Source organism: Cyprinodon variegatus, unplaced genomic scaffold, assembly GCF_000732505.1.
Source record: "Cyprinodon variegatus isolate N-32 unplaced genomic scaffold, C_variegatus-1.0 Scaffold29, whole genome shotgun sequence".
Lineage (NCBI taxonomy): Eukaryota > Metazoa > Chordata > Actinopteri > Cyprinodontiformes > Cyprinodontidae > Cyprinodon > Cyprinodon variegatus.
The window spans coordinates 507,035-518,955 of NW_015150482.1; the positions used below are offsets into that span (position 1 = coordinate 507,035).

The window sequence follows — 11,921 nt, forward strand, 5'->3', positions numbered from 1 at the left end:
CTCTTGTTAAATCACCCGCAAACCATGGTTCAGCCCCTCGCGCAAAATTCCACTTTGCGAGCGCAAATTACTGCACGCAAAATTGGATCTTGATAAATCCGGCCCATTGAGTTCCAAAGGTTTGTTGTGAAAACACTGTAGTCTGCCAATGGATTTTCATTATCAATCTTCTCAAATAAGCAGATGTGTCTTTAGGTTATGCACCATTTCTTAAGCACAGTTTTGCCTTCCACTTATCAGCACTCTGTCATCAGCCATGTTCTTTGGTGAGGACCTTGGTTATAATTATCTAGGTCATAACATTGAAAGGAAATGAAAGTCCATTTTTCATTGGTTTTACTGTAATACTAAAATTATCTAACAAACTAAATTCTGGGTTTCGATTAGCTGTGAGCCATATTCATAAAACAAATCAGCAACATGATATCCTGGGTTTAGTTTTAAAGCCAAATTACATATACATTTGTCAGTAATGATGTAAGTCACTCAAATGCAGCTTTCGAATTCACTAATATTTATCGCTGTGAGCCACCATACTAAATTATATTCTTAAGGGATTGTAGAAGAACACGTTAGATTTCAACCAGTACTTTGGAGATCTCACATCACACCCTGTCAATCAATGAGTTTCACATGAGATGGTCTTTTGATAGCAGCCACAGTCTGTAATTCCACAAGACTTTAATTTGACCTGTTCTATCCATCCCTATCCACCCCCCCCCCACCCCAAACACACACACAGACACACAAACATACTCTTTACAACCCACTTTCCATTGCTTCACTCTATTCTCCAGTCTAGTGCTCTCCAATTACCCCACTGGAGCTACTGGTTTGTTAAGATAAGTGAGGCGGCAGTGGAGATAGGCCTCCAATCTGAAATAAAACACACCAACTGCTGTATCTCACCTCATTGCTCTTGCCGATGGGGCCTGCATGGCTCCCACTTCCAGAACGACATCACAGGAACAGCTGTAAAGAAGGGCTTATTTTACTTCCTGTTAAAGCAGCAGCTTTAGATGAAAAACACAATCATTCAAACCCTTTGAAAACAGACTGAAATTGGTTTGAAGTTTGAATTTTTTTTTTAAACCATATTGTCTTTCAGCTAGAGTTTTAAATCCCTCCTTGGTTTCCAGGCTAATCATCTCCATCGCAAGATATCTTGTTCTGCTTATGCAAACCTCCACTTAAAAAACAAAACAAAACATGAAACACTTAAATCTTTAAAACATCTAAAGACAGTGAAGCCAACATTTAAATTTAAGTATGCCATGTGCACATTTGAAATCAGCATTTTATGTGCATTTCTGCCTTTTTGTCATTCCAGGTCTCAGAACGCTGTAACTATGTTTTCGTAAATGGGAAAGAGACGAAAGGCAAAAGCAGCGTGATGCTCAATTTCACGTACGGTTTCCTGAGCTCGCAGCTGGAGATGAGTGTGTGGGTGCCCCGCCTGCCCATGCTCATTGACATCGCTGACCCTGAGCTTAGCCAAATAAAAGGCTGGAGGGTCCCTGTCACAACTGGCAATAGAAGGTAAAGGAGAACTAGCTTGAGGCATAACCAAACTAAACTGCTGCTCTGGGGCTTCAGGACTGCTTGTGGGCCCCCAGGAGCACATAACTGTTTGGTTGGAATGTATATTATAAAAAATACACTTATTTGATATTTTTCTTTCTTTTAAGTCTGATTTAAATAGTATTTTTAAAAGGTTAGCTTCTGTCTAAAAATTGACATACAGTGAAAAACACCTTATTTTTTATTGTTATTATTACATAACATCTAAGTGCTGTGTATAAACAACAGTATCCTAATACTATCTAAATGTTGAAGACAGCAATGTTCATTTGTATAGAGCTCCCCCGCTGATGTTTGATCCAAAAGTTTCCCAATTTACCGTCCCTGACTCCCAATTAAAATGTAACTTATTTCTGCAACAATAAATTGTGCATGGTTTAAGTAGTTAAGCTTTTAAAACAGCTTTTTTGAGTTTCCTTTAAACTATAAATCCACTTAAAAGTGAACACTTTTAGGCCTGTGTACATCTAATATGCAGTAGCTAAGCAGATTATTTCCAAATCATGTTTCTGTGAAGCTTAAAGTGTAAGCAAATTGGACCTTATTTTTTTGTGATAAATTTCCTATTAGCCCAACCTTTCTCTGCTAGATTTTTACACATCACAATATTTACTTTTTATGATGTAAAGTTGTTGTAAATCGAATAGGAATTCAAAATCAGTTTTGGTTAAGGTATTAGCCCCCCTTTAAACCTTTTGCCACAAAAAAAATAATTGCAATTATTAAGAAGGTATTTTCAAACTTTTTTATTAAATGAAAAACTGAAAAAATTGGTTTGCAAAATTATTTAACCCCCTTGAGTGAATACATTGTAGCACCACCTCTGCTGTGATTACAGCTGCAAGTCACTCAGGGTGTATCTCTCTCAGTTTTGCACACTGAGAGTCAGAAAGTTTTGCCCATTCTTCCTGCAAAACAGCTCAAGCTCAGTGAGGTTGGATGGAGAGCGTTTGTGAACAGCAGTTTTCAGTTCCTTCCACAGTATCTTGATTGGATTCAGGTCTGGACTTTGACTTGGCCATTCTGACACCTGGATATGTTTATTTGTAAACCCTTCCACTTCAGATTTTGCTTTTTGTTTTAATTAATGGACAGACAAGTGAAAGATACAGCCTGGAAATATAAAACTTAAATGCAAAGTTTTTGATGGAGTATTAAAAACAAGATGTTGGTTAAGAAAAAAAGCATCTAAAATTTGCTGAAAGACTGTCAGTTGATTTGTTTACAGTAGAGCCAATTGAATCAAAAAGTACCTGCTCAAACCCTAATTTGGAAAATAAAATCGGCAGTTTGCCCTATTTTCAAGGAATCCCATTGTTATTGATATTAATCACTTTGAATGGAATCTGTTCACAAATTTGCAAATGCTGCTGTGGGTTTTTTACACAGCTGCATGTTGCCAACCATTAGTGAGTGAGTGAGCATTAGACACGCCACAGATGTCCTGAAAGTAAAAGGTTAGTCGCGGTTAATCAATAAGTACAGTACAGTCATTATCCCCCCCCGATCCTGTGATAATGGCTGTCATCCTCATCCCCCGAGTTCAATACTGAGCTCCAGATTCAAACAGACAGAAGGTCAGATACCTCATATTTCAATAACATTTTCCTGAATAGGAAATGGGACAGCCTCACAAAATTATTTATACAACCTAACTATTTTTAAAATTAGTCATGTCAAAGTTTCAAACATTTTGGGGTTTATTGTGAATGTAGGAAATCATTTAAAACAAAGACAAACTTAGCTAGATTTTTTAAATTGTTTTATTGATCAATACAATTCTATTGTAGATCTGACTGTATGGTTGGTCAGTACTTTTTTGAAGTCAAACTCCTGCCTCAGTCTTAATTATTTTGAAGCCTAGCAGGATTCCCTTGTATTCCAGATTCTTTGCAGCTCCCTGCCTTTTGGTGTTTCACTATGTGTTTGGTATGTTCAGAGTAAGATGTAGTTTAAGTTTACCCAAACTTACATTACTTGTGGTAAAAAGCCCTCACTACAGTATGTCTTTGCAGATCGGAAGCCATAGCTTGGCAGATTACAGTTCTGTTATTGTTCAGGAATGTTCAGATGACGAAGAGAACCGTGCCTCTTCAGGTGCCGGAGAATGGAATGATGTTGCATAACTTCATGTTATATAACGGATTTTCTTCATAGAAGAGTTGCACAAGATTTTTTTAGGGGTACCTCAGTAAGAGGGCTAAACAGCAATGCAAACCAAATCTATGTAAAGATTTTTAAAAATAGTGCACATTACAGTAAATCACAAAAAAATATAGATAGCTTTCTGAATGAAAAACGTTTAAAGATTTAATTGGACGTTTTGAAACACTTTATAGGTGTACACATGTTATATTGAGAAAAAAAATAATTCTGTCAATTACTGCATGTTTCCTAAAGGGCTTATTTTAGATTTTGCAAATGAAGTAAAATTGATAAAAATCACAAAATAAGCCACAGAATGTTAAAGGTATGAATAAAACTCACTGATTATGTTTCAGTACTTAGCAACTTGGAAAGCTCAAAACCTTTTTATAGAAGTAGAGCAACAGTTGTGTGGATATAATAATTCCCATGTGAAAATAACAAGAGTTTCAATAAAACGATGATAAACCAAAGAAAAGACAGAGGAACATTTTTGCAGGTATTAGACCAAGGTTTTGCTACTAAACTTCAAAAGTTGGACAACAGTATTTAGCCAAGAGTTACTATTTTGTGCAAAGTTGTTGAGTCAGAGTGATTTAATTCAGGCAGCATTGCCATCACATGTTAAGCTGTGACCTCAGGCTAAGTAGTAATGATGTTTATTTGGACTTTACCACTTGACGAAAGCTTTCTGCCTGCAGAGTAAAAACATTTCCATCAACCCTGCAGCACACCTGAGGTGCAGCGTGTGGCAGGACCAGCTGCGTGTATGATAATTATATGATCATTGCTGAGAGGTTCACAGCTTAACCTCTACCACATATAAACAAACCACTCAGCCATGGGATTGTGGTTAATTTAAGTTAAATTGATTTTGAGGAAAAAGGTCACTCCACATGTGCTTTGCCTCCAAAGCAGCAACAGCAATGCTGTTGAGTTTTGCTATTTTTCCTTCAGAAGTTCACAGATTAACAGCATGTTTTTGTTGTGCAACTGTTGTCTGGAAAATGCTAGAAGCAAGTGGAAATAACTTTTCTGGGTATGTGGGTAGGGAAGAAAAAAAATCTGTCCAGTGTGTTCTTATGTTACTCAAAATAAGACTAGAATTCAAAAAGCGACACTTTACATTTATTACATTATATAGTTCAGATGTTTTTTCTTAATCCTGTTTACTACAGAGACTATATAACATTTGCCACAAAAGAATATTCTAATACAGAATGATTATGTTATTGTCATATTATATTGCACAATCACAGGGAATTACTTTCCTTCTGTCCAATAGACAGTCAGTGAAACTCATGACAAAGAGGGTAAGTCAAAAAAGTCCTTGTAAAAACCTGGATTTTTACTGTGAGCTGTATCCGAGTGTAGGACTTAAAAAAAGCAGAAAAGATTGGTCGGAATAAGGACAAGTTAAAGGGGAAAAAGACATGCAGAAAAATGTTAAATCTTCCTTAATCTCCTCAGGAAGGCCACTGGATGATCACCTTTTTATCTTTCTATTGCAGTAATTTATGCTAAGGAGCCCTGGCACAGTATTTCTCATTTCTCAGTTTTATTACACTTTGTAGACAAAGAAGAAAAAAAGTAATTCAAATAATTTTTTTATTTTATTTTATTTCTAATGATATTCTCATTTGTTAAGAATCATAAATTCACTACATAAGTGTCCCTGTAAGTATTAGTTGATTATTTCTTGTCTTTGTATGTCAGATCTACATGGGATAGTGAAGAAGATGAAGACATGAGGAAGGGCCGTGGATGCATGTTACAGTACCAGCTATCGACATTGAGGGTGTTCACGCCCTTTGTGGCCCAATCTGATTCTGAGGTTCTGCCAAGTCCATTTACTGGAGAGAAGTCTGTTGAATACTTTATAGGTTCTGATTGGCAGGTAAAAACATACAAAACATTCCCACACTGCCTGGCTGCAGATGTTGGCTACTATTCTAATTCTGAATGTTACAGCATTTTAAGTCATTGAATATTTTGTTTTCTATTTTTTAATTTGCAGGTAGATGTGACAAATCTTGTACGCAATGACCTAAAAGTAATAAACCCTGAAATCGCTAAAGTGCAAGATGGGATCATACTGCAAGGACGGGCCGTGGGGACCACTGTTTTGCAGGTAAAGCATCAGCAAACCTCTGTGTGCAGCTTATTTGTTGTGGGTTTTTTAGCAGTCTGAAAGGGATTGTGTTTCTCTTTGCAGGTGTTGTCCCCACTGACATCGTCTGTCCTGGCTGAGAGAAGCATTAGGGTGATGGATGATAAAGTGAGCGTGACAGAACTAGGGGTGCAGTTGGTTTCCGGACTCTCTCTGTCTCTTCAGTTCAGCCCCGAGAGCAACAGGGGTATTGTTGCCACGACGACCATGAGGGAGACAATCACAGAGCTCAAACAAGTAAACAACTTAAATTCTCAGTTTCTTTTCTGTTGTAAAAACTTCAAGATAGAATATAATGTAGGCAAACACAGTAGCCCTTTGAGAACAAATATGACAGAACTCAAATTCCTGGATGAAGCACTGCATAAGCACAACAGGTGATTTCATAGTCTGTGTTTTGATAACATATATCATCATACAACATTTATGCTCTGATCAGTGCATCAGAGCAAATAATTATTTGAGCTTTTGCTTTAGAACCTAACAAATTGACTAAAATTAAATATGAAAATTGACTAAGATCAATCTAAATAACATTACTCTGTAATAGTATTTTTTCATGAAGAAAAAATAAAGATACATGGTTAACTTGAAATTGAAATGAATCCTACATGCTCATTTTTATCAAAATTAATCCAAAAATTACCTGTACAAAAAAGTAACATGAGTAAAAGAAAGAGATACACATTTGAACTAAAATTTTGCCTCTTTAAAAATGAATGTGTTCTAAGTTTGGAGCCTGATCAGCAGCTGCAGAGCTCTGAGAGACCAAGATGAAGCAGACAGATGATCATGTTAAAAGCTCACTCACACATTTAGCTGTGGCAGTCCGCCCATTTTAAACCAGCTCCCTGTCACTGGCAGGCTCTCTTTTACATTCACTGCACTGCTACTGCCTCTCTGTCCCAGTCAATAAACCTGCCACTGTGGATGACCAGCCAATTGTGACTGTGATAGCAAGCTGTTGTCCTCAGGGCAATTCACGATGTATTCAGATCTAAAATATAGGTTAGCATTGTGGTGACCCAGAAGTGCTGAGTAGCCACAGGAAATGGGTCATTTCGTTGTAATGTCACTTGATTGGCTAATTCTGTACCTAATGTGACCCCTAATGTCTCCTTTTTTGGTAACGCTGAAGGATATCTGCTATAATATTGTATAAATTATAATTGATTAAAAACAAATTTATTTTTCCATGCTTTAAGAGAAATTATTCAAGTGTATGCTGTTTGGAAAAACAATTTAATAGCCAGTTGTTTCTTGGTCTGAATCAATATGAAAAAGACAATGGGGGTATAGAGAAAACTTTTTCAGGCTTCATTCTTTAATCTATTGTTAGAAATGTTCAATATATTTCCTTTATTCCTTTACTGTTTTCATTCTCCATTATTTTTCCTTTTCGTTGTGCACACCCACTCCTTTTCCTACCTTGTTCTACCCTTGTTACTATATTTTCCTAACTTTCTAGTTTCCTATCTCTCAGTTCTATATCCTTTTTTCTTCCTCTTCTTTCCAGATCTCTGTAATTATACCTTTTAACTCAGTTTTCTTTTTACTTTAAATTTAAGGCTTGTCCACTGAAGAAATATAAATTTGGCACAACCTGAAATGTTTTGCATTTAAATCTAAGTATAAAGGAGTGAAAATTTCTACTTGGCATGTGGAAATATATGGAACCTGTCCAGGAATACTAAGTTCTGTTTTAAATTCTGCATTATAAATGATATCACTATTGTTTTCTATGATATGTCATTTAAAAAGCTTTTGTTTGCTTCCTGACTTGCATACTCATTTACTCTTTTTTCAGTTTATGCTTTTTTCTCTCCCGCTGTTTTTGTTTTACTACAGGAAGCAGTGGTCAGTTGCTGGATTCAGTTTAGCGATGGGGCAGTTGCTCCACTGGAGCTTTTTGACCGGAGTGTCTACTCTCTCACTGTTTCCACCAATGATGAGAGGGTGGCCACTGTGCGGCGTACTCCCCTCTCCACATTTGTGGTTGCACAAGGCGAAGGTGAAGGCCGTGGAAGGCAGGTGAGGGTGGAGCTGAGGATCTGTGAAGAATGCCAGAAGTCTAAGAGGAAGAGTAAGCTAGCAGTGGGGGCAGGAATTCTCAAGACCAACTTTCAAAATAGCAGACATAAAGCAGGAGGTGCAAATAAAAATATGGGATCAACGGGTGAAGTTGAAACAGCAATGACCTCACAAAAAAATGTCACAGTGATGGATAAAAGGCCAACAACTAACCTGCAGTCTGTTATGGTCGAAAGCACAGCCACGACAATTTCAAACAGCTATTTGCAAACACCTCCAGTATGGGTTGGAAAAACAAAACCTACAGGAGCTTTTGCATCTGGTGTCAATAGCATGGTCACTCAAACAACCATGAAGAAAATATGGTCTGATGCACAGTTGAACACTGCCAAACCAACAGTGAGCTTTGTCAGTAAAAGAGATGGGAAGAAGAACCAATATGGGAGCATGCTTGACAACTCAAATACATCCTCTAACTATAATGCTCCTGGAGGTGACAAACCTGAGAAAGAGACTCCCAATACTAAAACACCGAAAGTAATTGGAAGCGACATCATCAGAACATTCAAAGCCCTGTCAGACTTAGAAATTGGCATATATTCCTTGATAGGGGTCTCTTGTGTTGGTATTATGGCTTTTCTGCTCAACTGTGCTTCATATAAGCTGTGCTTTAGGAAACAGAAGACCCCCATACAGACAGGTCCAGCTCCCCATGCAGACCCGAAGGACCACAAGCATGACTGGGTTTGGATGGGGGGCAACAGTCATAGCACCACTACACCTGTTGCTCCGGTTGCTCCGACTCAAGTCTCAACATTAAAACGTGAGCCTCACCGCCCCCTTGAGTCCCACCATTCAATAGATTCAATTGGTCCCGGTGGTTTGCAGGGGTCTTTGCCAACTGTTAGTGCCCCAGCTGTCCCAGAAAGAACCGCTACATTAGGACGCTGCAGGAGCAGCTCCCAACACCAGTTTAAAGCAAAGGCAATAGACCCTATGGCAAACAGGTCAGCCACTTTGCTTGCAAGGCCACACCGCAGTGAACCTCTGCATTCTCCCACGAGCAAGAGAAATCAGGTCCAGTTCACCACTTTTACAACTCTGGACATAAAGCACTTGGCTGCGCTAAAGAAGAATGGTGTGGACTTAAACTGGGCTAACCAGAAGACGCAGCAGCAGCCCGCTCCTCATCCCCAGACACCTTTACCTGACATGCCTTGGCCTGTTGTGACACCATTAGGAGAACCCCAGTGAGTTTACTGAAGTGGCCATACTGTAAACTCTATGTTTGCATGGGAGGAATATGGTGCCTTTTAAATATTCATACCTGTTGATCTTTCCACATTTGGTAACATCTCTGCCATAATCTCATATATATTTCATTGTGAAGTGGAAAGGATTCATGCTTCTTTTATTTTTAAACACTGAATTCTAAAAAGTGCTGTGTGAAATTATGTTCAGCTTCTGAAATGCATTGCTTTGTTGCACCACCTTTTGTTGTGGCTGTAATTGCAACCCTTTTGGAGTATACATCTATCAGCTTTGCACATCTAGAGGCCCACTGTTTTTTGCAAAATATGTCATGCTCAGATTGGATAAATAGCATCTGTGAATATTTATTTCCATGTTTTTGATAGGGCTATTCTAATGTGAATCCACTTTGGGCTATTCTGTTATTTCTCTAACTGTATATTTTGGCTTATGAACTTGCAATCATAAGCCATTACCGAGCAGATGACAGGCTCACAGACTTTTTTGTTTTATTTTGGAAGCCATGGATCATTACCCTAACAAATGTTCTACTACTCTGCTTTGGTCCTTCATATAAAATTCCCACAATAAGCACGTTAATGTTTGCAGTTGAATTATGAAAAAATGTGTTTCAGTTGGTATGAATACTTTCACAAGGCACTGTATTTCTAAATGACATGAGACAAGTTCTGACAAGAAATGTTAAAAAAATTATGATGGCTAGCATTTTTAATGTCAAAAGGTAATGGGCCATAAAGAATTTATACAATGTACGAATATAGGGCTTAAGAATATTGTCAATATTTATTGTGTAATAATTCTAAAACAGTCTGTCATGTATGTATAGATATTTATTGTATAGTATTTTACACATATATACATTTATTGGTAAAAGAAAACAGAAAATAAACAATGGATATCTAGTTACTTTTATACAATTGTGTAGTTATAGTCTGAGTAGTTCTAGACATTGTTAGTCATCAGAGTGGATGCAGTATGAGACAACTTCATCCTTGTAAATAACTCCTTTCTGCTACCAAAACCTGTAATATGACAGAGAATTATATAATTATTACTTTATTATAAACAATCTATCAACATTTTATATTTAGTTATTTATTTGACAAGGGAAAATGCACAATAATCAACATTTTGCACTGTAAATATACCTGACTTAGGTAAATTAAGCTAGTTTTGTATTAGTATTACATACTGTGTCTATGTTTGTAGTTTAGGCTTCAGGTCTGTCCTCTGGATGTACTTAAAATAGTTAAATGAGAAAATGTCAAAAAGTGCAATACATATTCATGTGAAATTTTTGCATTTGTAAATACAAAAGTGATGCCTTTTTAATTAAGATTTTCCTGTTTTTATAGAACAATTTCCTGATAAATTTCTACTAGTATAACATTTTCTTTTAAAGTTTTATTTAATTGCTTTGTCTGAGACCATGCAGTAATTCTGACACAATAAATTGTTTGGATTAAATGTCTGAAGCTTATGTCGGATTCAGTTGTGTTTTACTCCTGAATGTAATTTACAGTAAGTTTGATGTCATATACCTCTTAAATGCCCCTACATTATGCTGGATGTGCCTACCAGTGTTAGGCCTCCGTGTTCCTGCACTGTATTAAAAACAAAAAGAAAAGAAATTGCCCATCATTTCTTCTATCCTCAGATCATCCCCAAAGAATTGTAGAAATGTTATACTGGTGGTCTAGGATAACTCGCAGTTCACCTTCTTTCCTTATTCACTCCTTCCAGTGTCTCCAAGGTTAGCACAGCTCAAAATTACATTCTATGAGCAGTGATGAATAAACACTGTCTGCAGCTTAAAGACGACCGGATAAGCTGATTTTATGCACAACATGAATTTGGTTCTTGGAATGTGACAGAATACACATCATTCCATGCAAACAGCTACAAATGGATTTAGAGTGATGATAAAAAGACTTTTTAATATAATCTAACTAGTTTCTCAACAAACCTGACTCTTTTGTATAGTCTTTCTTTTTATTAAGCCTCTTTTTTCACGGGCAGCAGAAAACGAAAGAATGTTGTAGAAATTTTTAAAATCATCAATTTAACAGCATCGATAAATGAAAATGGACATATTCTAGGTAGAAAAAGCAGTAACACAATGTCCCTTATATTGCCTTTTAATTTGAAGCCAGCATCTTCCTTTTCCCCATTCCATGTTATTCCTTTCTCACCAGTGACATTAGCCAAACATATATCTTTTTAAGTGTGTTGGCCTTATCACATTTTCACCTCATTCAATCCCAATAAAACAATATGTTTACCAAAAGGAAGGGAGCTTCTTAAGTGTTGAAATATGAAGTATAATTAAAGTCAGACAATTTATTCATATTCAGCTGCTACATTTTTAGACCTAATGCCAGCCCTTAGGAGAGCTTTGCATGTAATAAGGAATATAACCTATAAATAATGTAAAAGTTTAGGGGAAAAAAGGAGTTGAATCTCCTGGTATCATTGCAGCTGGATCTCTAATCTGCAGCATCAGCTTCCCTGTTGACAGATTTGAAGGATTGGGGTCATTTTGTTTGAGGATTACTGTGCATTAGTGAAGTGTCTTGGCAGCAGAGACCCGTTAATGTGGGCTAAAAGAGACAAGGTCACCTTTTTTTTTAAGTCTTTTTTTTAATCCATGTTGGATATACAATCATATAGTGGGAAACCAGAAAGCAAAAATGCAACAAGAAAAGTCAAGAAAGCAAAAACT

At 37.0% G+C, this 11,921-nt stretch overlaps 1 protein-coding gene across 1 annotated transcript in view; it reads left to right on the plus strand.

Moving 5' to 3' along the window:
• The window catches only part of LOC107100214 (transmembrane protein 132D-like), a 37,279-nt gene extending 27,743 nt beyond the window's left edge, over positions 1–9,536 (plus strand). The window contains exons 6-10 of the mRNA XM_015398627.1: positions 1,331–1,539; positions 5,443–5,623; positions 5,744–5,857; positions 5,942–6,133; positions 7,745–9,536. Of these exons, the coding sequence (XP_015254113.1) occupies positions 1,331–1,539; positions 5,443–5,623; positions 5,744–5,857; positions 5,942–6,133; positions 7,745–9,181 (2,133 nt within the window). The 3' untranslated portion in view covers positions 9,182–9,536. The remainder of the gene's footprint in view (positions 1–1,330; positions 1,540–5,442; positions 5,624–5,743; positions 5,858–5,941; positions 6,134–7,744) is intronic.
• Positions 9,537–11,921: the final 2,385 nt, after the last annotated feature.